This window comes from Papilio machaon, chromosome 29, assembly GCF_912999745.1.
Source record: "Papilio machaon chromosome 29, ilPapMach1.1, whole genome shotgun sequence".
Classification (NCBI taxonomy): domain Eukaryota; kingdom Metazoa; phylum Arthropoda; class Insecta; order Lepidoptera; family Papilionidae; genus Papilio; species Papilio machaon.
In genome coordinates, this window is record NC_060014.1 from 992,676 (window position 1) to 1,019,459 (window position 26,784).

Consider the following 26,784-nt stretch of genomic DNA (forward strand, 5'->3'; position numbering starts at 1 on the left):
AGGAAAAAAAGATTTATAACATTTTTTATCTTTAAATACAGGTAATAATAATTTCAGATATCTTGGCGGTTTTTAATTTCGCGCGGGTCGCTGCGTAGAACACAGTTTTAGATTTATTTGGATTGCGGGTTGCGGGGGGAAGGGCACAGGACAATACGCCGATGACCTTGGGACGCAAAGATATTTTAAAAGACCAGAAAATTCACTATTTTTGTGCAGTTTTGGTTTATATAAACTCTTGTGTATATACCTTTAGTCACTAAGGTGATTCACATCTCTTTCCGTCGTATACAAGTGAACAACATTCACTCAGATAAGAAAATTTATATTCATTCCTATGTATATTTGGTTTCAATCCAAATCAGAAAAGTAAACAGAGGAAACTCAAATGCCAAACATGGCCGCCATTACGATATTACCTTAACTTTAACTTTTTCATTTATTTTATGATATTGTAAAATAACATTAGCTACATTAGTTTACAGAAACTAGCGGAACCACACGACTTCGTCAGCGCAGAATTAAAAAAATAATAATTTGCCCGCGTCCATCCGCTACCTTCCTGACCAAGTGTCATCAAAATTGGTCCGGCTGTTTCGGAGATTAGCTGGAACAAACTCGGCCTTGCAGCATCCATACAGAAAAATAAGTTATTTTTGTTTTCTGTATCAAATATTTAATTACACAATAGCTGTCCGCGGCTCCATCCACGCGGAATTAAAAAAACTTAATAAGTATTTTGTGTTCTTCCAGACTATGTTCTACTTCTGATCTGTCTTTAAACAAACATACATCTAAACATTCGCATTTATAATATTAGTGATGTATTATATTATATTTTGCCACATATTTCTGGTTAAAGGATATTCATTTCTGATTTAAATGCAATAAAGGAACCATAGATTTACTATTATAAACTTTTTTCATCCATCATTTTGAAACAAACGAAGGCATACATTCTCGAAAATAAAACAACAATTATTTTTCTAAAATGATTTATTGAATAAAAAAAAAAAGATTACAAAAATGATTAAATTAAATCTAAAATACTGAATACATTACTAATTTTAAAACATGATTATTATTAATTTCTACGTTATAAAATCCTCTAGCAATAAAATGTTTTTTTTTCGTCTATTTTTTTTGTTACATTTTAAATTAAAGAATTTACGTAGATATAGAATAGAGCATTTAATTTTGTATGTATCAAAATTTCACGAATCAGACGAGCTTTGGAAACTATTTTTTACATATAACACTAGTTGTAGCCGCGTCATTGTCTGCGCGGAATTAAAAAACTTAATAAGTAGTCTATATGTTCTTCCAGACTATCTATATATATAAAAATGAATTGCTGTTCGTTAGTCTCACTAAAACTCGAGAACGGCTGAACGGATTTATCTTATCTTAGTCTTGAAATGTTCGTGGAGGTCTAGGGAAGGTCTAAAAGGCGAGAAAAAATTCATACCGCTATTAAGTTTTTTTTCCTGCGCGCGGACGGAGTCACTGGCGACAGCTAGTGTTCTATAAAATGCTCTAATGTATATTCAAATTTTGTTTAATTTTAAAATCTTTACTGTCATTTAATATTATTAATTATTACTAGAAATAAGACAAAATCACTTAAATATACGAATATATTATGAAATATTAATAATCTATCAATTTAAAAACTAGACTTTATTGGAAAAGTTCTAAAAGACCTAACATTTGATGAGATAGAAATTCTGGAATAAAATATATGATGTAATTTTATTTAGTTTAGTCGAAGTTAATCTGTTAGTATTGATAAAGTGATGATGAGATTTTAGTCGAAATTATAGTAAGTGATGAAATAATGATAGTTGTGTTTTTTTATATCATAAGGTTAGCAAACGAGCAAACGGCCACCTGAATTCGCCGAAATAGCGACGCGACCATTGCCCAGACATCCGCTAATACAGATGCGTTACCTACCTTTAATTAACAGAGAAAAGAGGATGCACAGAAAGAGGACATTTCTGCTTCCTATGCGTCCCCTCTTCTGCCAAATCCACTTCCTATCCTTTCCTAATAAGAAAAGGGTGGGAAGGGAAAGAGAGTATTTAGAAATGATAAGCCTAAATAAAAATAAAAAAAATATTGTAGTAGAGTGATAATTTAATCTAAATCTATTATGAAATGAAATGTTAGTTTTGTTGACGCAATTCATGATTTAATATGATAGTTGAGTTGATGTTTCTTGACTCAAAGTTGATTTATTGATGTAAGTTTAGTTAATGGGATAATTTAGTCGAGTAGATGTAAATTTAGTTAATGTGATAATTTAGTCGAGTAGATGTTAGTTTAGTTGAATGTGATAGTTGTGTTGATATGATAGTTGTTTTACAATGATAGTTGAGTTTAAATTAATTCATTTGAATGTGATAATTGTTTTAATATGATAGTTGTGTTGATGTAACTTTATTTGTTTTAAAGTTGATGTGTTTTGTGTTCAGTCGACATGATGGTGTGGTGCTGTGGGTGGAGGGAAGCAACGTATGTGCTCGACTCCTGCGCGCTCCTCGTCCGCAACGAGGTGGCGAGCTAAGACACCGAAAATCTGAGAGTTGAGGACTTGGAAGCGTCTGATGCGGTCCACCATACGTTTGAGTGGCTGGAAAAAAAATGGCGAATATTATTTGGCATATTTGATGTTTCTATTAAGAAGCTTTTAAACATCAGATCCATTTTCAAGTAAATATTTGTTGGCGCTGTCAATACCCATAACGAGCACCGAGCACTGGTAGGGCGGCCATCTTGACAAATCAGTCAGTTAGGTTTGAATCGTCATAAGGTGCGCACGCAACCACGTGCTCGGTGGACGTTACTATAATTAAATCCAATTCTATCTTAACAATCCTAAATTACTTTAGTAATGACATTAATTGTATCATCGATAGTTATAATTGTGATAATTGTTACAACAGTTATTTTATTGGAATACCCGCAAATCCACGCCCGTTAGAAGATGTCTGATAACCCTGATGACAGTCGAAAGACTTCATATTATAAAAGTCTAAAAAGAACGGCTACATGGATCTCGTTGAAATTTGTCACAGATGTAGAACATAGCCTGGAAGAACACATAGGATAGTAAAGAGCGGACGGAGTCGCGTGCAACAGTGAGTATATGTATACAACTTACGATTCCCTTCACCAGTTCATCTTTTCCATCAACTCTCTGCACCCTCAGGATGTGATAGCAGAAGTCCAGAGCTTCAAAGCGTCTCTGCTGACCCAGCAATGCTATGATAGTGCATCCTGCCCAATGGAGACCTTCCCCGAATAGTTCCCTAAGAGAATTTTGTAATTTACAAAAGTGTAAATCGGACGAGCGAGCGGCCACATGAATTCGCCGAAATGGCGAAGCGACCGCTGCCCATAGACATGCGTTGTCTACCCTCAATCGACGAAGGATATGCACAAAAATAGAATATTTAACCTTCCTATGCATCTCCTCCTACATCAAATCCACCTCCCCTTCTCATCGTTTCCTTATTAGAAAAGGAGTGGGAAGGGAAAGAGGACTAAAATTAAGCCTCTATCACCACACTCATCAGACTGTAGTTGGAATTACTTCAACTTGAGGTCTGTCTTCTGTGTGGTCGTGGTATTTCACTGAGCGAGGACAATTCGTGCAACTGATGTTGTTGTTGCTGGTGTCTACCATTGTTTAAAAAATTTAACAATATAATTGGATATTTTGGTAAAATGATGACAAACTTTTGAAAGCTAAATTTCATCAATTTGAAATTTTACTTCGAACTCTTGACAATGAATTCAGTAATCTTACTAATATTATAAATTTAGATATTATAAATAGACGTTTATTAGAAGATATCTCCAAAACGGCTCGACGGATTTTAATGAAATTAGGCACAGATGTAGAACATAACCTACTTATTGAGTGTGTTTAAGACAGATTAGCAGAAGATAGCTAGTTTATATAATAAATTGGATTTATACGAATTAATTACAATATTTTCTAACTCACTCAACAGTAAACTGCGTATCACCAACTGGGATACAGTACAAGAATTGCAGAGCTGACCACAACCTGAAAGGAATACATCACTTTAACATAAAAATGTATTTATTTCAAGTAAATCTTTACAATTAAGTTGCCGGGGCTTCCCAAAAAGTAGTCAAGAGACACTTGTGCAGTTTCGATTTACATCTATATATATAGTCAGAAAGTCGTGTTAGTTACACTATTTATAACTCAAGAACGGCTGAATCGATTTGACTGAAAATTGGTGGGCAGGTAGCTTAGAACTAGTGATGCAACGGAAGTGTCTTACCGGAACCAGAAACGGAAACAGATGTCAAAAATAAATTTTAGCAGAAACGGAAACGGAAACGGATGCGGAAACAGAAGTGTAAATAATAATAAAAAAAACTTATTTACAAAAATATTTTTTTCGGTAAAAACAGTTTGTATTCGTTTTTAATTTATTAAGGCATTGGATATCGGTGTCCTTTAGCCTTCAATGTATGTATTTTTACTGCGCTGCAATAAGTTAAAATACGCGTTTTTTTTAAATTTATTTCCAGGAAACAAAATTACACTATTTACAAATTTATGTTCGCCAAACCACTCGTGTTGACAAACGACAAATATATTTCTAACTATATAATTATGATGATATATTACATGGTTATCACTTATTCAAAAGTACATTTAATAACTCGTAAGTATGAAATAGTCACATTTTGCCAGTTGTCAAATTTTATATGGACAACAACTAGACAGTTCACTCCAGCAAGAGAAACTGATTGTTTCAAACAGCAGCAGAAAATATTACGCGCTTAAATTCACAAAATAGTACGTAAACAAACAAATGCTTCAAGTGCGCACGGACTGCCCGTCTCGCGCCGCGCATTTGGATCTCTTAGCCGTTGTAAAGTTCCGTTTTATCTCCGTTATAAAAGTTGCGGAAACAGAAGCAGAAACGGATGTTGAAAAGCACGCGGAACTTCCGCACTTGCGGAAACGGAAACAGACATCCGTTGCATCACTACTTAGAACCAGGAAACGGACATAGGATAATTTTTATCCCGTTTTCTATTTTTTATTCCGCGCGGACGGAGTCGCAGGTAAAAGCTAGTTTTAACATAAAGAGTAAACTATTTTTAATTTTAACATTTCTTTGTGAGATTTATGTGTGTGTGATAGATTAATTTATATATAAGATTTGTGTAATTTTAATTAATGAAAACATATCAAATTCGTGTAATAATGTAGTTCGTAGGAAGGAACGAATGAACAAAGTTTTATATAAAAGTCTACTTGGCTGATCACCCATAGACAATCATCGTATGGATCTACCATAAGGTAGGACAATCGAAACTGAAAGCAAAACTGGATAAGCGAAAGTAATTAAGGCAAATATCGTAGTACCTTAAACTCTCGCTTATCCTGGTTCGATGTATTTGTGAAATGGGAACATTAACATATAGAATAGTTATACTTGGTGAACTGATGTCACCAAAAATGAACGGAATCAATCCAGAACTGTCCCACATATAGAAGTCATGGAACTATGTAGAACTATCTCACCTATGGAACTCGTAGAACTTATGGAAATCGTAGAACTCACCTATGGAACAGGTAGAACTCACCTATGGAACAGGTAGAACTCACCTATGGAACAGGTAGAACTCACCTATGGAACTGGTAGAACTCACCTATGGAACAGGTAGAACTCACCTATGGAACTGGTAGAACTCACCTATGGAACAGGTAGAACTCACCTATGGAACTGGTAGAACTCACCTATGGAACAGGTAGAACTCACCTATGGAACAGGTAGAACTCACCTATGGAACTGGTAGAACTCACCTATGGAACTGGTAGAACTCACCTATAGAACCCCATAGAACTCTCCTGTGGAACTGGTAGAACTCACCTATAGAACCACATAGAACTCTCCTATGGAACTGGTAGAACTCACCTATAGAACCACATAGAACTCTCCTGTGGAACTGGTAGAACTCACCTATAGAACCACATAGAACTCTCCTGTGGAACTGGTAGAACTCACCTATAGAACCACATAGAACTCTCCTGTGGAACTGGTAGAACTCACCTATAGAACCACATAGAACTCTCCTGTGGAACTGGTAGAACTCACCTATAGAACCACATAGAACTCTCCTGTGGAACTGGTAGAACTCACCTATAGAACCACATAGAACTCTCCTGTGGAACTGGTAGAACTCACCTATAGAACCACATAGAACTCTCCTATGGAACTGGTAGAACTCACCTATAGAACCACATAGAACTCTCCTGTGGAACTGGTAGAACTCACCTATAGAACCACATAGAACTCTCCTGTGGAACTGGTAGAACTCACCTATAGAACCACATAGAACTCTCCTGTGGAACTGGTAGAACTCACCTATAGAACCACATAGAACTCTCCTGTGGAACTGGTAGAACTCACCTATAGAACCACATAGAACTCTCCTGTGGAACTGGTAGAACTCACCTATAGAACCACATAGAACTCACCTATGGAACTCGCTGGTATCATCAGTATGTAATGGTGCATGTTGAGGCGCTGCTGGTGGACTTGGCCATTGCGGTGCGGTGAGACAGGCTCGCAAGCGACGCAACACAACAGAGAACAGAGATAGGCCGCAGCACAACCGCTCTCGTGTTAGTAAATCACCTTCACGAGCTAGTTGGCTTTGCTAAGAGTAAAGTAAAGAAAATCGACTATGTAAGATGTGGTTAACATAAGAAATAGAAATTAACTGTAATTTAGTATTACTAACCATGCCTTTATTATTATTATTGAATAGAGAAACTTTTTTACTTTTAGTAACATTGGTGTTAATATTTTTATTATGAAAATCTTCAACTGTTAAACAAATCTAAAAAGTGCAATGGACCTAGAATCGTACCTTGGGGTACACCACTATCAATGTCAAATTAATTAGTTTCGTTTACATAAATTTGTTTTTGAACATATTATTTAAATGAATTAGTTGCAATTTGTTTAATTTTTATGTAAAATTAATAACATTTACTTTAAAATTGAGAAATATTTATGATACAAACAGTCAAACGCTTATTAAAAATCTTAACTTGTAAAATATTTTTAAACCTACCTTAGCTGTGCCGTATTTATCCACGTTTTGGACAATCTGCAGCGCGGCATATTTCGATTCTAGACGTTTCTGTTTTACTTCGGGTTTCTCTCCCTCTGTTTGAAAAATAAAGTTAGACGATTTACTAAAGGTTATGAATATTTTCAGAAAAATAATGGATTTCATAAAGATTTCTCAGTTGATTAAAAAAAAAATGAAAGTGGTTGAAAAAAACATCAATATTTATGCTAAAAAGGTTATATATAAATAATGAATATTTATTTGACATATGTATTTTACCTGCTGTGAAAGGCCGAGGAAGAATATTCTGGAATGGCGCAGCGTGAAGTAAATCTGTCACTTCCTCTTGACTGAGAGCCTAAAAATACATACTCCTAAGTTTATTACTAGTTTAAAAATTTAAAAAAAAACCTGTAGGAAATTATAGGTGTAAGATAATTGAAGAATTCTAACTTGGGGTAGTCTTTAAAGTAAAAAATCTACTATGCATTAATCCCTTCATATACAAGTCAACATTAATGTTCAAAACCCAAAAAATTTAGTCGACAAGCGACTTATGCATTGCAATATCAGAAGAGCCTGTTATGTAAAGACCATTATGTGACGTAATTCCTTATAATACGACAATAATAATAATAATAATGCATATGGGAAAAAAGGAAAGGAAAAAAACTATGATTAACTATATTTAACGACAAATCATGTTAGATAATAAGGATTCTGCAAAAGCAATAGCAGCAGGAGCAACTGTATAAAAAAACCTGTGGTATAGGTACGTGTCACTGACATTTTATTCTTTGGTAAAGTCGCTCGCTACCTATTTCGTCGTAAGAAAAGTAGCTACGATTTTGAAGACAACGGAACAAATAACAGTTAACATATAGTAGCTATACTATTAGCCATAGCTAGGCATTAACTCGTTAATCCGTTAATCGTTAATTAACGAAGTTAACATTTCGCTTAACGGATTAACTTTTAAGTTAACTTCAAAAAGTGTTAACGCTTTTGTTAACTTTCGTTAAACTCAACTTCCTCTAATAAAAGTCCGTTAATCGTTAAATTAGAAACTTGGAGACGTGCTGTCATTTTGTTTAAATTACGCGCCACACCACGCTCGTAAGTTCAGCTATGTTGTCTCTAATACTAATGTGTTATAGAATGTATCAAATTACTATTTGAAATAAGTGTCGCCACAATAAGTGTGAAATTAGTATGTATAATTTTGATATGGTTAACTGTTAACGATTAACTTTAACTTGCGTAAAATTTTGGAGAATTTAACGCTTTAACGATTAACGAAGTTAATTTTTTAATTAACAAATTAACGATTAACGAAGTTAACTTTTCGATTAACTGTGCCCACCTGTGCTAATAGCTAAGGCTGTAATAACCGAATGGACGATTCTCGTCAACAATTCTACAATTCAAAGTAGTGTAGTGAAACTCGCGACGCAAATATAGAGTGTTTCAAATTTATGTATCCTGGTATACGAAGGGTTATAGATAACAATTTTAAATGTATTACAGATAATGAACAGAACTAACCTGTTCAATGAGCATACAGAACAGTATAATATTTCCAAGTTCTCTGAAAGCATGGAACAGTTCTGTACGAGCATCTGGATACTGAACTATATCAGTCAACTGAGCGTGATAGTAGCCCAATACACCTGGAAGGTAAATGTTTATTTGAAGACCTTAAGGTCATATACCAAGAGGGCAGTAACCCAGTTAATACCCTATTGATACATGAGCGGTAACCTTAATCTTACTAGTTTTCTAATAGTATAAATGCGAAAGTTTAGATGGATGGATGGATGTTTGTTTGAAGATATCTCCAGAACATCTCAACAGATCTGAATGAAATTTGTCACAGATGTAGAACATAGTCTGGAAGAAAACATAGGCTACTAATTTCGTTTTTTTTTTTAATTCCACGCTGACGGATTCTCAGGTAACAACTAGTTCTTTTGTTAAGCAAAATAATGAATTGCAGTCGAACCTAGATAAGTAAGAGTCCAAAAGATCGCGATTTTTATCTCGATTATTGAAGTTTCTCTTATGGATATTGTCCGTCAGGACCGGACAGCGTCTCTCGCTTATCCAGGTACGGCTATATTTATCTCTACAAAATGGTAAACTTTTTTCACAGGTCAAATCATACGCAACGTGAATTTAGATCAAAACAACTTATCATCGTGTTCTATCTCGAGGACAGCGCCATCTATTATCATAAAAACTCACCATTAGATCCGTAGTCGTATCTAGGCAGCTTGCAGTGTCTAGGCATTGCCGCTGCTAGGGCTCTTGTGAACTGAGCTAATGTCCCATGCAGGAGCCCTCGGGCTACGCCTAGTAATTCACCTACCACAACTGCCACACCTTGATAACCCAATAAACGTACTAGGGCGTGAAGATGTTGTGCACCAACGAATCCTTGATAAAAGGTTGCTGTTTTAGTTATTGAAAAGATTTCTTGTATATTACATTATATTATTCAGAACATTATGTAATTTACACATTTTAATTTAAAAAATTTGCAAATTTTTTCCAAAATACCCCATTTTAGATGTCAATAAATAACGAAAATTTCTAATTATTTTTTTTAACAATTTCCAAACGTAATTTTTAAACCTGAGACTCTAATAAAAATAACAAAAAAAGGTTATAGGACATGTACATTTTTTCATTAATTTATTTATTTTGTTCTACCTGCATATTGAGCGTATTGTGCAGCATAGGGGAATCCCAGTTGTTTAGATCCCCATAACAAAGCATGTCCGTACTGTTGCGGCCGTTCTCGTTGAACGCCCGCCGCGAACTGAATGCCGCGGCATTTCACAAACCTAGATATAGTAAAATACAGATGTGGATAGATAGGTTTTCATATCATCCTAGTATACCTTTCTCGCTTCTTATTATTCATACTTTTTAGTTTCGAGTTTTTGCTTTCTGAGGTTCAAACAACTAAAAAATCATTCAATCAACTAAAAATTCCATATGTCTATTATTTAACATTCAACAACATTCAATCAACAAATCCATCATTCAATCAACTAAACTAATATTTCATCAACTAAACTAACTTTCCATCAACTTATCAACAATTTAAAATACATATCAACATTAGAGCGTCGATAGTTCAGGTTAAGCTCTTAGCTTGTAATCTGCAGATCCTAGGTTCTAATCCCGCCATGTACCAATGTATTTTCGATTTACATATGTACATTTATCTGACATTCTTAAGATGAAGAAAAACAACGTGATGCAAATATCTGAGAAGAAATTCAATGATATGTGTGAAGTCAACCCACACTTGACTGTGGTTGACTATGACATAGTCATCTCTAACTTAGGATAGGCTACCAGACTCTCAGTGGTGTAGTGAGCTGGTAAAGATGTACTTTTATGTACAATTTAATAACTTACCTATCAGTGGCAGCATTATAGCAGTAATTCGGCAGGAAATCATAATTCAATTCCCAGAACACGTGTAAAGTAATCCTGCCGTAAGGTGCTAGAACTCCGTGGTCAGATTCCCGTAGGATCGCTTCGAATTCGTCCAATGTGAGGTAACGACTGAGTAGTTTGTGGCAGAGACGATTTACGGAGATCAGACCTTCCAGTTCCTAGTGAATAATTATGAATTTTACTTATAAACGTGAAAAATTTCTAATTAACATGTAATGTTGTGATAAAAATAATCTTAATAATATTATAAATGCTAATGTTTAGATGGTTGTTTATTTGAAGATATCTCCGGAACGACTCATCAGATCTTGATAAAATTTGTCACAGATAGACTACTATTAAGTTTTTTTAATACCGCGCGGACGGAGTCGCGGGCGATAGCTAGTTTTACATATTTTTGATAATTATTCATTCTAACAAAGAAGTAACGTTCAAAGATAAAAATAAAGATCTAAGAATATACGTAAAAATCAAACTTACCACAACTCCGGTGATATCGCCGGCTTCGAACTTAGCGACCGCTGCGTCCAATGCCCGGTGCATATCGGCATTGATACGCTGCGCCACCTAATGATACAAAAAACAACTTATACTGCGGTCCAAGTTGTGACCAATCATTAGTGGTCATGATTGGTCACAATGAATCATAGCTGATCATGACTGGTCATTTTTCGCTAATACTCACCAGCGCGTTAAGGTCAACGTGCCTGCCGAGTAGCGCTACGTGCCTCTGACGTAGCAGCGAGGCATACCTGCCCGCCCCACCCCCGGTACTGGCTCCTCGCGCCGCGCACTCCGCACGGTAACGCTTGTCCAATAACATACTGTGAAATTTGTATCTAGATGTACTGTCGGGGATTACACGGTTTGGGTGTTTCCCATTGGGCCGATCGGCCCATCGATAGGTCAACTAAATGGGATTAAAATTCCCATTGGAGCCCAATCCATAGGATTATTTTCTATTTGGTAGATGGTTCGTTGAGCCGATCAGCCCATGATTTTGTATGTGGTTGTTTAAATTTTATGAATCGGTAAAGATTGGTGGAAAAAACTCATACAAGTAAATGATGAAATTATTGAATGAATAGTGAGTTGTGTGAGTGAATGAATGATATGAATCCAATTGAGTCGCAAGAGATCGTACTTGAATAGTATTTGAATGACCAAATGAAGAATATTGAATGATTTTTAAGTGAATGAATGAGTGTAATAATGAGAAAGACTTGTCAAGATAGGTAAAGTTTCGTAACACTCCTAGATCTATGAAAACAGGTTAAGTAAATCCAAAAAGTAACTTAATTTTGTAATTTAGCTTAAGGATTATGTGCAAAAAAGAATAAGGACCAAGAGTCTGTAATAAAAACCGAGATCTGAATTAGTGAATGACTTGGACCAAACTGAATGAATGAATACCTGGATGCGAGCTGCTTGTAATGAGCGTAGACCTGCTCGGACAGTTTATACACAAACTGATCGAAACACAAGTTAACTTCCGCCTCTACTTCGTCGTAGAGGAATTGCTTTTTGAATACAGTCAGAGCGTACTGAGCTGAATCATTGTAAAGATCCAACGGGTACAGTACATATCTAGAAATAAACTATGATTATACTAGCTGTTGCATACGACTACGTCTGTGCTGAATTAAAAAAAAAACTTAATTAGTAGTCTATGTGTTCTTCCAGATTATGTTCTTCAATTATCGATCCATCCAAGAATATTATAAATGCGAATGTTTAGATGTATGTTTGAAGTTATCTCCGGAACGACTCAACAGATCTTGATGAAATTTGGCACAGATATAGAACATATTCTGGAAGAATAGGCTACTTATTAGGTTTTTTTTAATCGCAGGCGACAGCTAGTTTATCTTCATCACATCAGGGTTATAAAAATAAACCTCACATTTAAAATTAAGTCATTTATATTATAAGAGATTGTAGAATGATAAGGATATTTGTGACAGTATATATAAGTCGAACTAAACTAAAAATAGCACACTAGCGCCCCTCAGCCAATATAAAAAATCTGTCACAATTTATTTATCTTCTTGTGTTCACTTTTATGGCATCATTCTTTTAACGAAGAAGGGGACGCGTAAGAGGGGGAACTATTTCTATGCATCCCCACCTCTGTCGATTAAAGACAGGAATTTAATTCAAGGCAGTGGCTAATGGCCGCTAGCTTTGCCACCTTATAATATAGTAAAAAAATCCTGCCTAAGTAGGTTTTACATATTGAGAAGCAAAACTACAGCGATAGTAGCGCCTCTGTCATCCTTGACATTAACACCTGTCAATTTCACAAAAAACTGTCACAAGATCCTTATCAGTCTGTTACTGTCTTTTTTTATGTCTGAGTAGAATAACGCCTCTAGGGCGAATTGGGACAAATACACGTGAAGTAACAACGTGTTTAATAACCCTCCATACATACATACATCGATGGCTCCTATATATAAGGGTTAAAGTAACAAATAGATGATTTTTTTGCAAAAATAAAAGGACCTATGCAGTCTATTTTCCTATATGGTTGAAACTTTGAGAGCATCTCCTGTAAATTTGTCAATTTGTACATTGACCTTTATTTGTAGGAGCCATTTAAATACAAATTTATTGGAACGAAGTTCCTTATCGCGCGTTGTGAAAGGGGGCTAGACGGAAAAAATTCTTACGAAAAGTTGTCACGACACTTTTTGCTATAGTAAGTATGTTAACGACGAATGAGCGCTACTTCACCATGGAAACGACGTGACAATATATAACGAAAATTCATAGAAATAAAATGTACTTCTTGTGAACACTTAAGTTTTTTATTCATAGAATAAACATTGGTTCCTTCACTAATGAATTGAAAGGAACTTCGTTCCATCCGGGTGTCCCAACACATCTCTCAAGTTTTTATTTATTAAGTAAAAGAACTCACTCCATCATAGCTGGTTCTTTACTTCGCAGTATATGATCAGTTAAAATCCAAGGCATAGACATTTCTATTGGAAATTGTATACGTTTTTCCATAGTAACCAAATCATTACACTCCTCGTTATGTTGATGACGTACCGTGCATTTCTTTGGAAACAAACACATATAAAAACGATTTTTTATCAAAAATAAATAAAATATAGTCATCATCAGATGTATTAGAACATTTTCTAAATTTTTATATTTTTTTTATATTTTTATATTGGAAACATTTTTATATTGGAACATTTTTTAAATTGGAACATTTCTAGAATTTTATCATTATGTTCAAAACATTTTTAGATTAATCTATATATATAGTCAGAAAGTGGTGTTAGTTACACTATTTATAACTCAAGATAGGTCGAACTGATTTAGCTGAAAATTGATGGGGGGTAGCTTAGAACTAGGAGACGGACATAGGAACTTTTTTATCTTGTGTGCATTTTTTTTATTCCGCGCGGACGGAGTCGCGGGTAAAAGCTAGTAATTAATATTAAAATGATTTATCTAATCTAAAGGATGTAAAATTATAACTTACGTTAACTTTTCTTCCCATTGTCATCTCCAAGTAAAACTCTCTGTACCACAACTGAGAGAGATCGCAACATTTTTGTAAGGAATCTGAAAGAGAAAGTTTATTAAAAAAAAAACTCTTCAGCAAAAGAAATTGAACAATAACGTGTTTTCATGTAACTGTTGTGATGACGGAAACTTATTTCGAAGGATCCTATGTAAAACACCATACGTTTTAAATTCCATTTTTGCAGGACAAAACTCCAACAAAGACAACATACAACTCAAAAATTTACTTCTTCTTTCTAAAATTACTTAAAAATGTGCACACAAATTAGTATTTATCAAGTTAATTTGAAAAAATATAAAACTGAGGGTAAAACTGAAAATTGTAGCTTATAATACTACGTAGGAGCTATAGATTTACCAGATAGATTCAACAAATATCCCCAATAGAAACTTTGTCGATGGAATGTTTCAATTTGTGTTAAAGTTGTTGCATCCAGATCCTTCCTCAATGTTCTTCTTCCACCTGATTTATCAGATATGAGAGCTTCTAGTTGTGTTCTGACCATATATAACTGTGTTGATGATGGTCCTGGAACAATATTAGATTATAAAAGATATTGGAACATTTTCAGAATGGAACATTTCTAGATTAATATATAAAAAAATGTAATAACTCTATTCCAAGCTTTGAAATGTATTTTAAAGGGAAATGTGGAAAACGAACACCTGACTTCTGCAGCAGACAACTGTAATTGCAGATGCGTTGTCTACCTCGTAGTAGACTGAGGAGAAGACGCATTGAAAGATTTCACTTTCTATGCGTCCTTACTTCGTCACAATCCATTTCCCCTTCCCAAGCTTTTCTTATCATCATCATCATCAGCTCACTATACGTCCCCACCGAGGGTCTCAGAGCCTACTCCAAGTTAGGGGTGACTATGTCATAGTCAACCACAGTCAAGTGCGGGTTGACTTCACACATATCATTGAATTTCTTCTCAGATATTTACATCACGATGTTTTCCTTCATCTTAAGAATGTCAGATAAATGTACATATGTAAATCGAAAAACACATTGGTACACGGGATTCGAACCCAGGACCTGCAGATTGCAAGTCAAGTACTTAACCTCTGAGCAACCTTTTCTTATAAGAGAAGTAAAATGAGTCTTCCGGCAAACACTCATTAGACTGAAGTTAGAATGAGTTCGTACTTGAGGCGTGGTATAACAGACAAGCCGGACAGAAGTTTTGCAGACTCTACCATTGTTACAAGTTTCATAGTTTTACTATCATATCACAAGAAATATTTCAAAACATTGAACACATTTAAATATTACACAAACTCACCGACATTCCTCCTCGGAACTTTAATAGTGAAACTTGCGTCAGCGTCTTTTTTGCCTCGCAACGCTGGATCTTGTTGAGGCTCACAACCACGCGCCCAATCACCACACGTCTCGCGCACTGACACTACTATACTGTACAACAAAAATATAGTTCCTAGGAATTGCTAGAGACCTAACCTAGTAATAAATATAGTCTATGTCACTCTAGGATAGTGTAGCTTCACAACAGTGAAAGAATTTTTCAAATCAGTTCATTAGTTTCTGAGTTTAATGCGAACAAATCAAATCAAATCTTTCCTCTTTATTTTAGTGCAGATTAACTATCACACAGAGTTGTTTAATTATTACTTAAACAGTCCCTTATGTAAAAAATTATTTAATACACAACTCAAAAAACTTTTGCAAGCTTTCTCCAATCACCAAAAATTTTATTTCTACCCACAAACCTTCTTATTAGATCTTTCTTGTTCTTAATAGCTTTCCGTAACGGTTCCCTTAGTATTAACTGTACGAAGTCTTGCAATTCCGCGTAAATAGACCGTCTGGCTGCGTCCGCAAACACAGTCTCCATACGAGCCATTAAAACTTGCAGACCTTTGATCATAGCAATCACTTCTATCATCGCGAACTTCTCTTCTGAAGTATAATTATAACGGGTAGCCTGAAAATTGTGGCTAGATTTAGCTACCGCTACTATATTTTGTCTCCTACCCTCAAAATCACACTTTATTAATACTTCTCTCGTAAAGAAGTATTACTTAAAAGGACGTTACGTTACGCTAAAATGTTATTAGACTATTTTACCCATTTACTAGACGACCATCTTCTTGACACTTTAAATATAGAAAAATATTGGGAGATTCTGAAAAATATACTGTCTAAGGTGGATTTTTATATCATATAGTAAACGAACAAATAACGACATAATTTTGCCGAAATAACGAAGTGATCGCTGCCCATAGACGTTCGCAATTGTAGATGCGTTGTCTACCTTTAATCGAAGGAGAAGGAGACGCACAGATAGAAGCTTTCCCTGAACATCCCATTCTCCGTTAATTCCACTTCCCTTTTCCATCTTTTCCATATAATAAAGGTGTAGGAAGGAAGGTAAAGGTGTAACAGTGGTAGATCCCGCAACAACAATATTTGTTGGGTGCACGAATTGGCCGGGTCGACCGGTGAAATACCACGACCACACAGAAGACAGGCGTGAAGTGGAAGCAATTCCGCGTTTCGTCTGATGAGTGTGGTACCGGAGGCCTAATTTTGGTCCTCTTTCCCTTCCCACCCTTTTCTTATTAGGAAAGGATGGAAAGGGGAAGTGGATTTGGCGGAGGAGAGGACGAATAGGAAGGAGAAATATCCTCTTTCTGTGCGTCCTCTTCTCCGTTGATTAAAGGTAGGCAACGCATCTGCATTTGCGGATGTCTATGGGCAACGGCCGTCTCGCTATTGCAGCGAATCCAGGTGGCCGTTTGCTCGTTTGCCACCTTATGATATAAAAAAAAAAAAAAAGGAAGGAAAAGGGGACTAAATTTAGGTCTCCGGTACGCAGACGCGAGTTGGAGTTCAAGCGATATTTTTCTCTCTCGCTTGTAGAGGTTTCATTCAAATTCGAGTTTCTCACTTATGGAGGTGACTATCAGGACTGGACAATGACTCTCTCTTGTAGAGGTTTCTCTCAAATTTGAGTTTCTCGCTTATGGAGGTGACTATCAGAACTGGACAATGATTCTCGCTTATAGAGGTTTTTCTCAAATTCGAGTTTCTCGCTTATGGAGGTGACTATCAGAACTGGACAATGACTCTCGCTTGTAGAGGTTTCTCTCAAATTTGAGTTTCTCGCTTATGGAGGTGACTATCAGGACTGGACAATGACTCTCTCCTGTAGAGGTTTCTCTCAAATTAGAGTTTCTCGCTTATGGAGGTGACTATCAGAACTGGACAATGACTCTCGCTTATAGAGGTTTCTCTCAAATTTGAGTTTCTCGCTTATGGAGGTGACTATCAGGACTGGACAATGACTCTCTCCTGTAGAGGTTTCTCTCAAATTAGAGTTTCTCGCTTATGGAGGTGACTATCAGGACTGGACCATGACTCTCGCTTATTGAGGTTTCTCTCAAATTTGAGTTTCTCGCTTATGGAGGTGACTATCAGGACTGGACAATGACTCTCTCCTGTAGAGGTTTCTCTCAAATTAGAGTTTCTCGCTTATGGAGGTGACTATCAGGACTGGACCATGACTCTCGCTTATTGAGGTTTCTCTCAAATTTGAGTTTCTCGCTTATGGAGGTGACTATCAGGACTGGACAATGACTCTCGCTTATAGAGGTTTCTCTCAAATTTGAGTTTCTCGCTTATGGAGGTGACTATCAGGACTGGACAATGACTCTCTCCTGTAGAGGTTTCTCTCAAATTAGAGTTTCTCGCTTATGGAGGTGACTATCAGGACTGGACCATGACTCTCGCTTATTGAGGTTTCTCTCAAATTTGAGTTTCTCGCTTATGGAGGTGACTATCAGGACTGGACAATGACTCTCTCCTGTAGAGGTTTCTCTCAAATTAGAGTTTCTCGCTTATGGAGGTGACTATCAGGACTGGACCATGACTCTCGCTTATAGAGGTTTCTCTCAAATTTGAGTTTCTCGCTTATGGAGGTGACTATCAGGACTGGACAATGACTCTCGCTTATAGAGGTTTCTCTCAAATTTGAGTTTCTCGCTTATGGAGGTGACTATCAGGACTGGACAATGACTCTCTCCTGTAGAGGTTTCTCTCAAATTAGAGTTTCTCGCTTATGGAGGTGACTATCAGGACTGGACCATGACTCTCGCTTATTGAGGTTTCTCTCAAATTTGAGTTTCTCGCTTATGGAGGTGACTATCAGGACTGGACAATGACTCTCGCTTATAGAGGTTTCTCTCTTATCTACTTCTCACATACTTAGAAAATGATATTAAGGTGACTCTGTGTGTGAAATAAACACTAAACTTACCCTCTCATATTCCTCAGCTTCCGCAGGACATCTTGAGTTAATAGTATGATCAGTGGGATGCAATAGCTTCCAAGAGCACAATTCAGTCAACACTGAACACCAGGAAGATAACAATTGGAGACCACGTAAACAAAGTTCAGTGACCGCCTTGTTTTCAGCATCTGAGCCCGCTTCTTTGAACGTTGTTGTAACCTACATTGAACTTTTGTGTATTAGAACATTTTATACGATTTTTTTACTAGCAGTAAAAAAAATCACACTCCTTAAATGTAGAATACATTGAAGGTTTTAATGTGATAATTTTTTTTTTTACAAAAATCCTTTAAAATCATGTACACAATACTTTTTACAAACAAAAAATTAAGTCCTTTTATCAATGAAAATGTAAGACTCTAGGATGTTGTGATCGTAAACATTGAGTTTTTTTTTACAAATAAAATGTACGGAAACTATTATTATTATATCAAAAAATAACTAGGTTTTATTGTAGGATAATTATTCAATTCTATTTTGCATTTTTTTTATTTTAAAAATGATTAGTATCGGCAACAATAATTACAAAATAATCTTTCTTATATGTTGGAAAATTTCTATTTCAGAAATGTATTATTTCTTGATCGGAAAAATTTGTATAATTTGTATTATTTATCTATATCTATACATATATAGTCAGAAAGTCGTGTTAGTTACACTATTTATAACTCAAGAACGGCTGAATCGATTTGACTGAAAATTGGTGGGCAGGTAGCTTAGAACCAGGAAACGGACATAGGATCATTTTTACCCCGTTTTCTATTTTTTATTCCGCGCGGACGGAGTCGCGGGTAAAAGCTAGTTTACAAGTTCTTATTATTAGTGCGTTTAATATTCATATTGCTACTTGGAACATTTCTAGATTAGATTAGATTACAATTATGCCGGTTAGAATTTCAGGAATTTTATGTCGGGGGAATTTTCCAAAAATAGGATATCACAGACGCCCCTTTATACCTAGGGCAGGCCCTGGGCGGACGCCCTTACCCTACAGTAATTATGGTATAAAACATTTCTTTACCAAGACATACCTCATTACTGTATCTAGCGAGCTCAGATATATAATTCTGGTGTTCTTCCCTGATCTGTGGCAAATGGACCATCAGATCTGCTTGAGGAGAAGGTGGATTAGGGCTCGAAGATAATGGCCACCTACAAATATTAAAATAACATACTCAAATAGAACGAATTGGGAACATTTTTAAAGAAACATCATTTCTGTGGCGTATATTTTTTAAGTTTAACTTTTAACGTAATGATATATAACGTTTTTTTAAGTTAACATGAATTCTTAAGGAGTTAAAAGACCAAAACTTTAAAATCACTCACTTGCTTGGATCGTAGTGCTTCGATCTCTTGATATAATTGAAAGGCGCAATCTGCATGTCCCCAAATAAAGGCACAACTTCGAGGTTCTAACAGAAAAATTAACAATCTTACTAATATTATAAATGCGAATGTTTAGATGTTTGTTAGAAGATATCTCCGGAACGTCTCAACAGATGTTGATGAAATTTGTCACAGATGTAGAACATAGTCTTGAAGAACACATACACTACTTATTATGTTTTTTTCAATTCCACGCGGACAGAGTCGTGGGCGACAGCTAGTGAATACAAAACTATTGCTAACAAAACAATTTAATAAAAGCTATAGATTTCTTGCAAAGACAAACCTGTATTTTATATACCTTTCTTTCTTATTTTGGAAAAAAAAATAGTATGTATGTAGACTATGATGTAGGTACACAAAACCTAGTTAATTTTTGAAGTAGTTATAAATTTTTACCAATTTAATAATAAGAAATGTTATTGTTAATAATTAGAAATATGTTAAGATCAAATTTTTAAACAATTTAAATAATAAAAAAAAATATTTTAAATACCTTAAAGATCCTGTCGATCCTGTCAAGGCGTATCTTCTTTTTCTGATCTAGACGATTGATGTTACAGACTTCAGAATCCATTAAAAATAGACCAAAACCCATTACCTAAGTAAAGAAATAAAAAAAATTACAAACACATTCAGTAACAATATTATAATAGCCATTTAAAGTTTTCCAAATTGGAACATTTGTATATTAAAACATTTTTTAAATCGGAACATTTCTAGATTAGAATTATTGGAACATATTCAGATTAAAATTTGACAATATTAAATATAAACACATAGAGTTATTTTATATATCAATATATCTCTTTATAATACCTTAACAAGCATATGCTTTTCCGAAGGTGTCAAATACATTTTTGTTTCGTACATCTGTACGCAAATGTTCACAACATCAGCGAGCAAATCTTCATAACCTAAAAAAAGATAACTGAGTAAAAATCAGTCGTAGATCCCACAATAATAATATTTGTTGGGAGCAAGAATGGTCTTCGACCAGTGAAATACCACAACCACACAGAAGACAGGCATCAAGTAGAAATAGTGCTAGAGACCTAATTTTAGTCCTCTTTCCCTTCTCACCTTTTCTTAATAGGAAAGGATGGGAAGAGGAAGTGAAATTTGCGAAAAAGGACGCATAGGAAGGAAATATATTCGTCCCCTTTTCCGACGATTAAAAGTAGGCAAGGCATCTAAAATTGCAGATATCTTTTGACAGCTGTCACTTCGCTATTTCGGCGAATTCAGGTGACCGTTTGCTAGTTTGTCATCTTCAATACATAGTATAAAACAAAGTCGCTTTCGCTGTATGTCCGTATGTATGCTTAGATCTTTAAAACTACGCAACGGATTTTGACGCGGTTTTTTTTAATAGATAGAGTGATTCTTAAGGAAGGTTTGTTTGTATAATAAATGCATAATATAGTAGAGAAACACTGATAAATTTAAAGGTTTCTAATGTGAACGCTGTGAACGTTGTGTATAAGGACATTCTGTAGTAGGTATATTTTGCATTGCACCCGTGCGAAGCCGGGGCGGGTCGCTAGTATGATATAAAAAGCCATTTAACATCACGCTAAGTCATTTAGGAGAACGAATATAAAGTAAAATGAAACCTACCATTAATTTTCTCGAGTGCATCTTTCACAGTATCTCTTATTTTATTCTGTGTTGCCAGAAACATTGACAAATTTTGTGATTCTTGTAGACTTTGACTGTCCGCCATTACTTTAAGAAATTGAGCAGCTCTGATAAGGAATAAAGAAATATTAGTTTTACTAATATTATAAATGCGAATGTATAGATGTATGTTTGTTTGAAGATATCTCCGGAACAACCCAACAGATGTTGATGAAATTTGTCACAGATGTAGAACATAATCTGGAAGAACACATAGACTACTTATTAAGTTTTTTTTTAATTCTGCACGGACGGAGTCGCGGGCAACAGTTAGTATATATATAAAACTCACCGTCTATATGTAGAGTAATCATTTTTAACCGAACTTTTCATATTTTTAAGTTCGTCGAGCACAGCGAACATGTTCACAAACTTGCCGAGCGTCAATAAATACGCTTCAGAAACAAAATCGCGTCGTTTCTCAGCGTGACACAATCTACGAACCTCGCCACAGAATCTCTCTATTGCTTTACGCTGAAATAATATATACTTTAATATGGAAATGAGCGTCGCTTAACGGTCGTTAGTTATTATATTTTTTATATTAAAACTAACAAAACTAATTAAAAAATGCTAGTAAATTTAGCTTTAGTAGCGCTGTGGGCGAGATTTATAAGGTGCCTTCTTTGCCATGTTCCCTTTTAGGGGTTAACAGAGTAACATGAGACCAGGCGCCCCTTAATCTCCAGCGCCCCGGGCAGTCGCCCCACCACGCCGGCCCTGCTTTTAGTCGTCCTAGTTAAAAGGTGTAGCGAGGAGGATAATGTCAGCCTCACAGATATTTGAAAATATGTAAAGTCAAACCTAGATAAGCGAGAGTCATTGTCAGGTCCTGACGGACAACCTCCATAAGCGAGAAATCTGTTTTAGAGAGACCCTTCTATAAGCAAGAAAAATATTGCACTGTCTTGAACTCTCACTTATCCAGTTTCGATTGTACCCGGTGTCTAGACAACTAGAATTATTTTTTACCTGAAAATACATGAACTGTAATAGTTTGTCAACCTCCGGACCTAACACTTGAACTGTCCGTTCATATATGTGTACTCTATCTGGCTGCTCGTTGGATCTGGGCTGAGGTATAGCCCGGCTGCAGCACCTCCATGTGTACAACATCACCGCGTGAGCGTTACCTTCTTCTAGAAGTTCATTCTAGAAAGATCCGGAAGAATATTAATATTATGGTTGTGATTTATATATCGCAACTCTAGGAGCTCGGAGCCTAAGTTAGAGGTGACTAGGCCATAGTTAACGACGTTGGCCAACTGTGGGTTGGTTGACTTCACACATATCTTTGGGTTTCTTCTCAGATATTTGCAGCATTACGATGTTTTCCTTCACCGTAAGAACGTCGTACATAACGGGTATAAAACCTAGTATTATTTTCAGTCCAATATGATCCAGCGCTTAGCAATTATGCAACCAACCATCTGTTTTGTTTTGCATAAGTAAAAAATATCAACATCTTCAGGGGATCAATTTTAGTAAATTTGTAAAAAAGTTTTATCAAATTTCTTTTCTAGTGGTCATGTCATTCCTTGGAAAGTTTTTGATAAACTTTATTTATTTATTTATTCTTTAGCACTTTTATAAGTACAAGGAGGACTTAATGCCTAAAGGCATTCTCTACCAGTCATCCTTTATTTCTTTATTATTATCTTTACATTTTAAAGAATTCAAAGATGGTTTTAATTTTTAAACATCATCAAAAAAGAAAATATAACAATTATTTCACATCATTGCATTTTAAATACTTAGCATTTCTATGTTGTTATAAGTTAAATAAAAATAAAAAATCTTAGTGTCTGTGGCACAGGGGTTAAGCACTTGAATTGTAATCTGCACATCCTGGGTTTGAACCCCAACATGTACTAATGTTTCGATTTTAGATTTACATATGTACATTTATCCGACATTCTTGATGTGAAGGAAAACATCTTGATGCATGAACATATCTGAGAAGAAATTCAATATGTGTGAAGTCAACCCGCACTCGGCTATGGTTGACTATGACATCGTCACTAACTTAGGGTAGGCTCCGAACCCCTTAGTGGGGACATATAGATAATGAAGTAACTTAAATTGAAACATACCAAGTTAGCATGTACAGTAGCTTCTTCTATATATTTAGCGATACCAGTGACAAAGCCATTCCGATCTTCAAAGTTTGTATCAAAGTTCGCTTGATACAGAATAGAGCATGGCGCTGCTTCAATACAAGGTTGTTCATCTGTAAAATAATAAGTCAATAATCAACTAATAGATGGCGCTTATAAAACAAATGCAATAGTAATTAAATATTTTGTAAAATGAGAGAGCTGCGGCCCAAGATTCTGTCTACGTGGAATTAAAAAAAAAACGTAATAAGTAGCCTATGTCTTCTTTCAGACTATGTTCTACATCTGTGCCAAAATACATCAATATCCGTTGAGCTGTTCCACAAATACGTTCAAACATCCATCCAACCAAACATTCGCATTTATAATATCCCTGCCCTAAGTAGTGTTGGCACAGTATGTACTTGTCCGTACATCTTTAAAACGGCATATCTGAGTTCATTCCCTTCTTACACATATCCTCTTTCACACAAAACTTTCTTCTTTCTTCCTCTACCTTTGTAGTAACTTACATTCAATCACTGTATATATTTATATTAACTTAATAGTTAAAATATAAAATTAAATTAAAAAAAGCGTATATAAAAAGTACATGATGCCACTAACCGCTGATTTATTTATTGAATTCGATTTTTATGTATAAAAATCAATGTTTTTTTTAATTTATAAGTGCTAAATAACCGACAAAATATGTATAGTACAATAAAACTGTTTTTATCTATGTGTCGTAAGTCCACCGGATATTGGGAAAATCGTAATATTGCAATTGAACTAGAGCATTAACTAGTACTTACCAGGTAATGTAAGTTCGTCCAATACATCCACATTGCTTAAAGCATCTGAAAGAGACACTTTTTCACTCACAGACATGATTTTTTTAATGAAATCTTTTGACTACTTTAGTGTATTTTACACAACTCATACACCAAATCTTTCTATGAATTGTACTCAGCACATGATATATGAACACTTATAACTTAATAATAAAGAAATTAATAGGAAAAATCAATTTTAAATAAGGTAAGTGATATAAATTATTATCCACTTTGCCTAGAACCAAGCCCAAACTTAATTTGACATTGACAAGATGGAAAAAAATATAACTCAATACTTAGTGATGTGCCTTAACTAGTTACGTTTGGAAACGGTAACCATAAAAAAAAAACGTTTTTTTTAAATTCAGTTCTTAAATCTTACTTAATCTTAATTACTTTAAACACCGTGTATCCTACGCTTTTCATTTACCATGATTTTTATTAACTTCATATTCATTTATTTACTTTTTGTCTAAATAATACATTTAATAAAAATGTTAACAAAATAATTTAATAAAAAATAGTACACCACCGGTTGCGGTATGCCATGACTTCAGCAACTACTGGCCAGGTCAGCAAAGACCTTCTCACTATGCACGCGGTTTCTAAAATAACCGCCTTATGCATCGGCCCTTAATCCAACAGTTTAGCGAGAGCTTTATAAGATGTTATTCGAAGCTTTTCACTATCAGTCCCTTCACCGATACGACTAGTGAAATAATGGTAGTCGATTTCATACTCGACATGACGGTAACCTCGTGAGCCAAATCAAAGCATTTTAGCAATTTTTTAGTTTTCAGCTTTCACGAGATTCTGTCATGTGGAATATAGTGACATCGACTAACCAGCTACATTTACATTCTTATTTTCGAGATACCGACAAGTGTTTTAGTCTTGCGCGCTGTTATCTTACCGTGCGTTAGCTCAAATTGAATATAAGGCTGCGTTCACACTGGTTGCAATTTAATATTTTGTTTTGTCGATCTTTCTGAGGAATCAGGCACTAGTTACTGAAGACCTTCGACTTTACCAGTCAATGTTACGGTAACTTGTGATGGCAGCAAAATTTCAAAAGAACTTAGTAAATTGAAATATGACTTTAAATCCTGCGTACGTTCATTTATCCAGCAGGCACACGAATTTAGTGGAGCACGCGATATCCCAGGGTCAAAGCTGTTAGCTTTCGGAACTGAAATTTTTGTAGGGGATGCCTTGGGACGAATTAATCGTACTCTTAAAACAGGACTTCGATAAGGCAGATTACGATTATCGTTTAGTAGCGGAAATTCGTTCTAGAACTCAGGGAAAAACAGAAAATATTTCGATTTATATATCAATTCTGTCAGGTATGTTTTCACGCGTAACGAAGCTTCTTACAGTCGAAGATAAGCTCCACAGATCATCCCCACAGATCTCATCTATCGAACAGTTAAGAATGTTATGCAGGAACTACGAGAACGTCCAGTATCGCTTAGCACATTTTCCAGAACCTCCAGCGGTATTCCATGATACGTTAGCGCCCGAGTTTTCTTACAAACAGGATCCCAACCCCTCCTTTAGTAAACAAAAGCATGACATGGATAATTCTCACAATTACAACAAAAATTATTCTCATTATGTTAAAAAATACCACACGTTATAAATAATAGTGAACAATGCGTGAATAATAGTGTTCTTTACTGTCCTCGATGTCGTAACCATTCACATACTTTTATGAATTGCAAAAATACTGAAATATTATGTTTTAAATGTAACAACAATGGTGTCAAGAAGCCCGACTGCCCAAATTGTAACCGTAATTCGAATTCAAAAAACTAATTAGGTAGAATTGTGGTAGATGTTGTAATAAACCGAAAACTGATATTAATGATTGGAAGGAATGGCTAAGAACAGTACATAGATTTTTTAGTTTTTACAGGACTACTACAATTCTACAAAAAAAATCTATTTCGTGACACCCGTCCGTATATTAACATAAAGATTAATGACGTTACTGCATCAGGAATCTTAGATTCGGGATCAGTTATTATTGTTATAGGGAATCACGCTCACAAGGTTTTGCTTCAACATGACCTTTAACTTTTAACTGACGAACCGTTCTTGGTTACTGCTGCAGGCAGACAAACATTGAATAGTATAGGCTATATTAATTTTCACGTAACATTCGAGAACTAATTTCACATAATTAAGGCTTTGGTAGTTCCCGGAGTCAAACCGTCACTGTTCTTAGGTATAGATTTCTGGCGTGCAATCAAGTTATGTCCGAAGTACTTAGGCTCTCTTACTTTAACAGAGACACCGTTAATGGAATTA

The 26,784-nt window shown here is 35.4% G+C and overlaps 1 protein-coding gene across 1 annotated transcript; it reads right to left on the reverse strand.

Moving 5' to 3' along the window:
- Nucleotides 1–2,255: 2,255 nt before the first annotated feature.
- Nucleotides 2,256–24,659, reverse strand: LOC106713425 (cytoplasmic FMR1-interacting protein). Its single transcript, XM_045685324.1, has 28 exons — nt 24,451–24,659; nt 23,633–23,769; nt 22,512–22,691; nt 21,832–22,013; nt 21,480–21,607; nt 20,679–20,776; nt 20,356–20,460; nt 19,800–19,885; nt 19,502–19,622; nt 18,438–18,629; nt 15,889–16,103; nt 15,444–15,574; nt 14,513–14,683; nt 14,111–14,193; nt 13,535–13,677; nt 12,025–12,198; nt 11,297–11,435; nt 11,092–11,178; nt 10,570–10,769; nt 9,853–9,986; nt 9,385–9,576; nt 8,686–8,810; nt 7,420–7,498; nt 7,141–7,235; nt 6,539–6,720; nt 4,016–4,078; nt 3,167–3,314; nt 2,256–2,635 (listed from the first exon to the last, which is right to left on the reverse strand). The coding sequence occupies exons 1-28, from the start codon at nt 24,524–24,526 to the stop codon at nt 2,474–2,476; spliced, it is 3,828 nt and encodes a 1,275-aa protein (XP_045541280.1). The 5' UTR covers nt 24,527–24,659; the 3' UTR covers nt 2,256–2,473.
- Between the last annotated feature and the right edge of the window lie 2,125 nt (nt 24,660–26,784).

Excerpts from the sequence above, each read along its gene's own strand:
- LOC106713425 (XM_045685324.1), bottom strand. The coding sequence starts at position 24,526 with ATGTCTGTGAGTGAAAAAGTGTCTCTTTCAGATGCTTTAAGCAATGTG. Across the intron at positions 12,199-13,534 it reads AAAGAACCAGCTATGATGGA|ATATGTACTGTACCCGTTGG; the intron begins GTGAGTTCTTTT and ends GTTTATTTCTAG. Across the intron at positions 6,721-7,140 it reads ATAAATACGGCACAGCTAAG|CAAAGCCAACTAGCTCGTGA; the intron begins GTAGGTTTAAAA and ends CTTTACTCTTAG.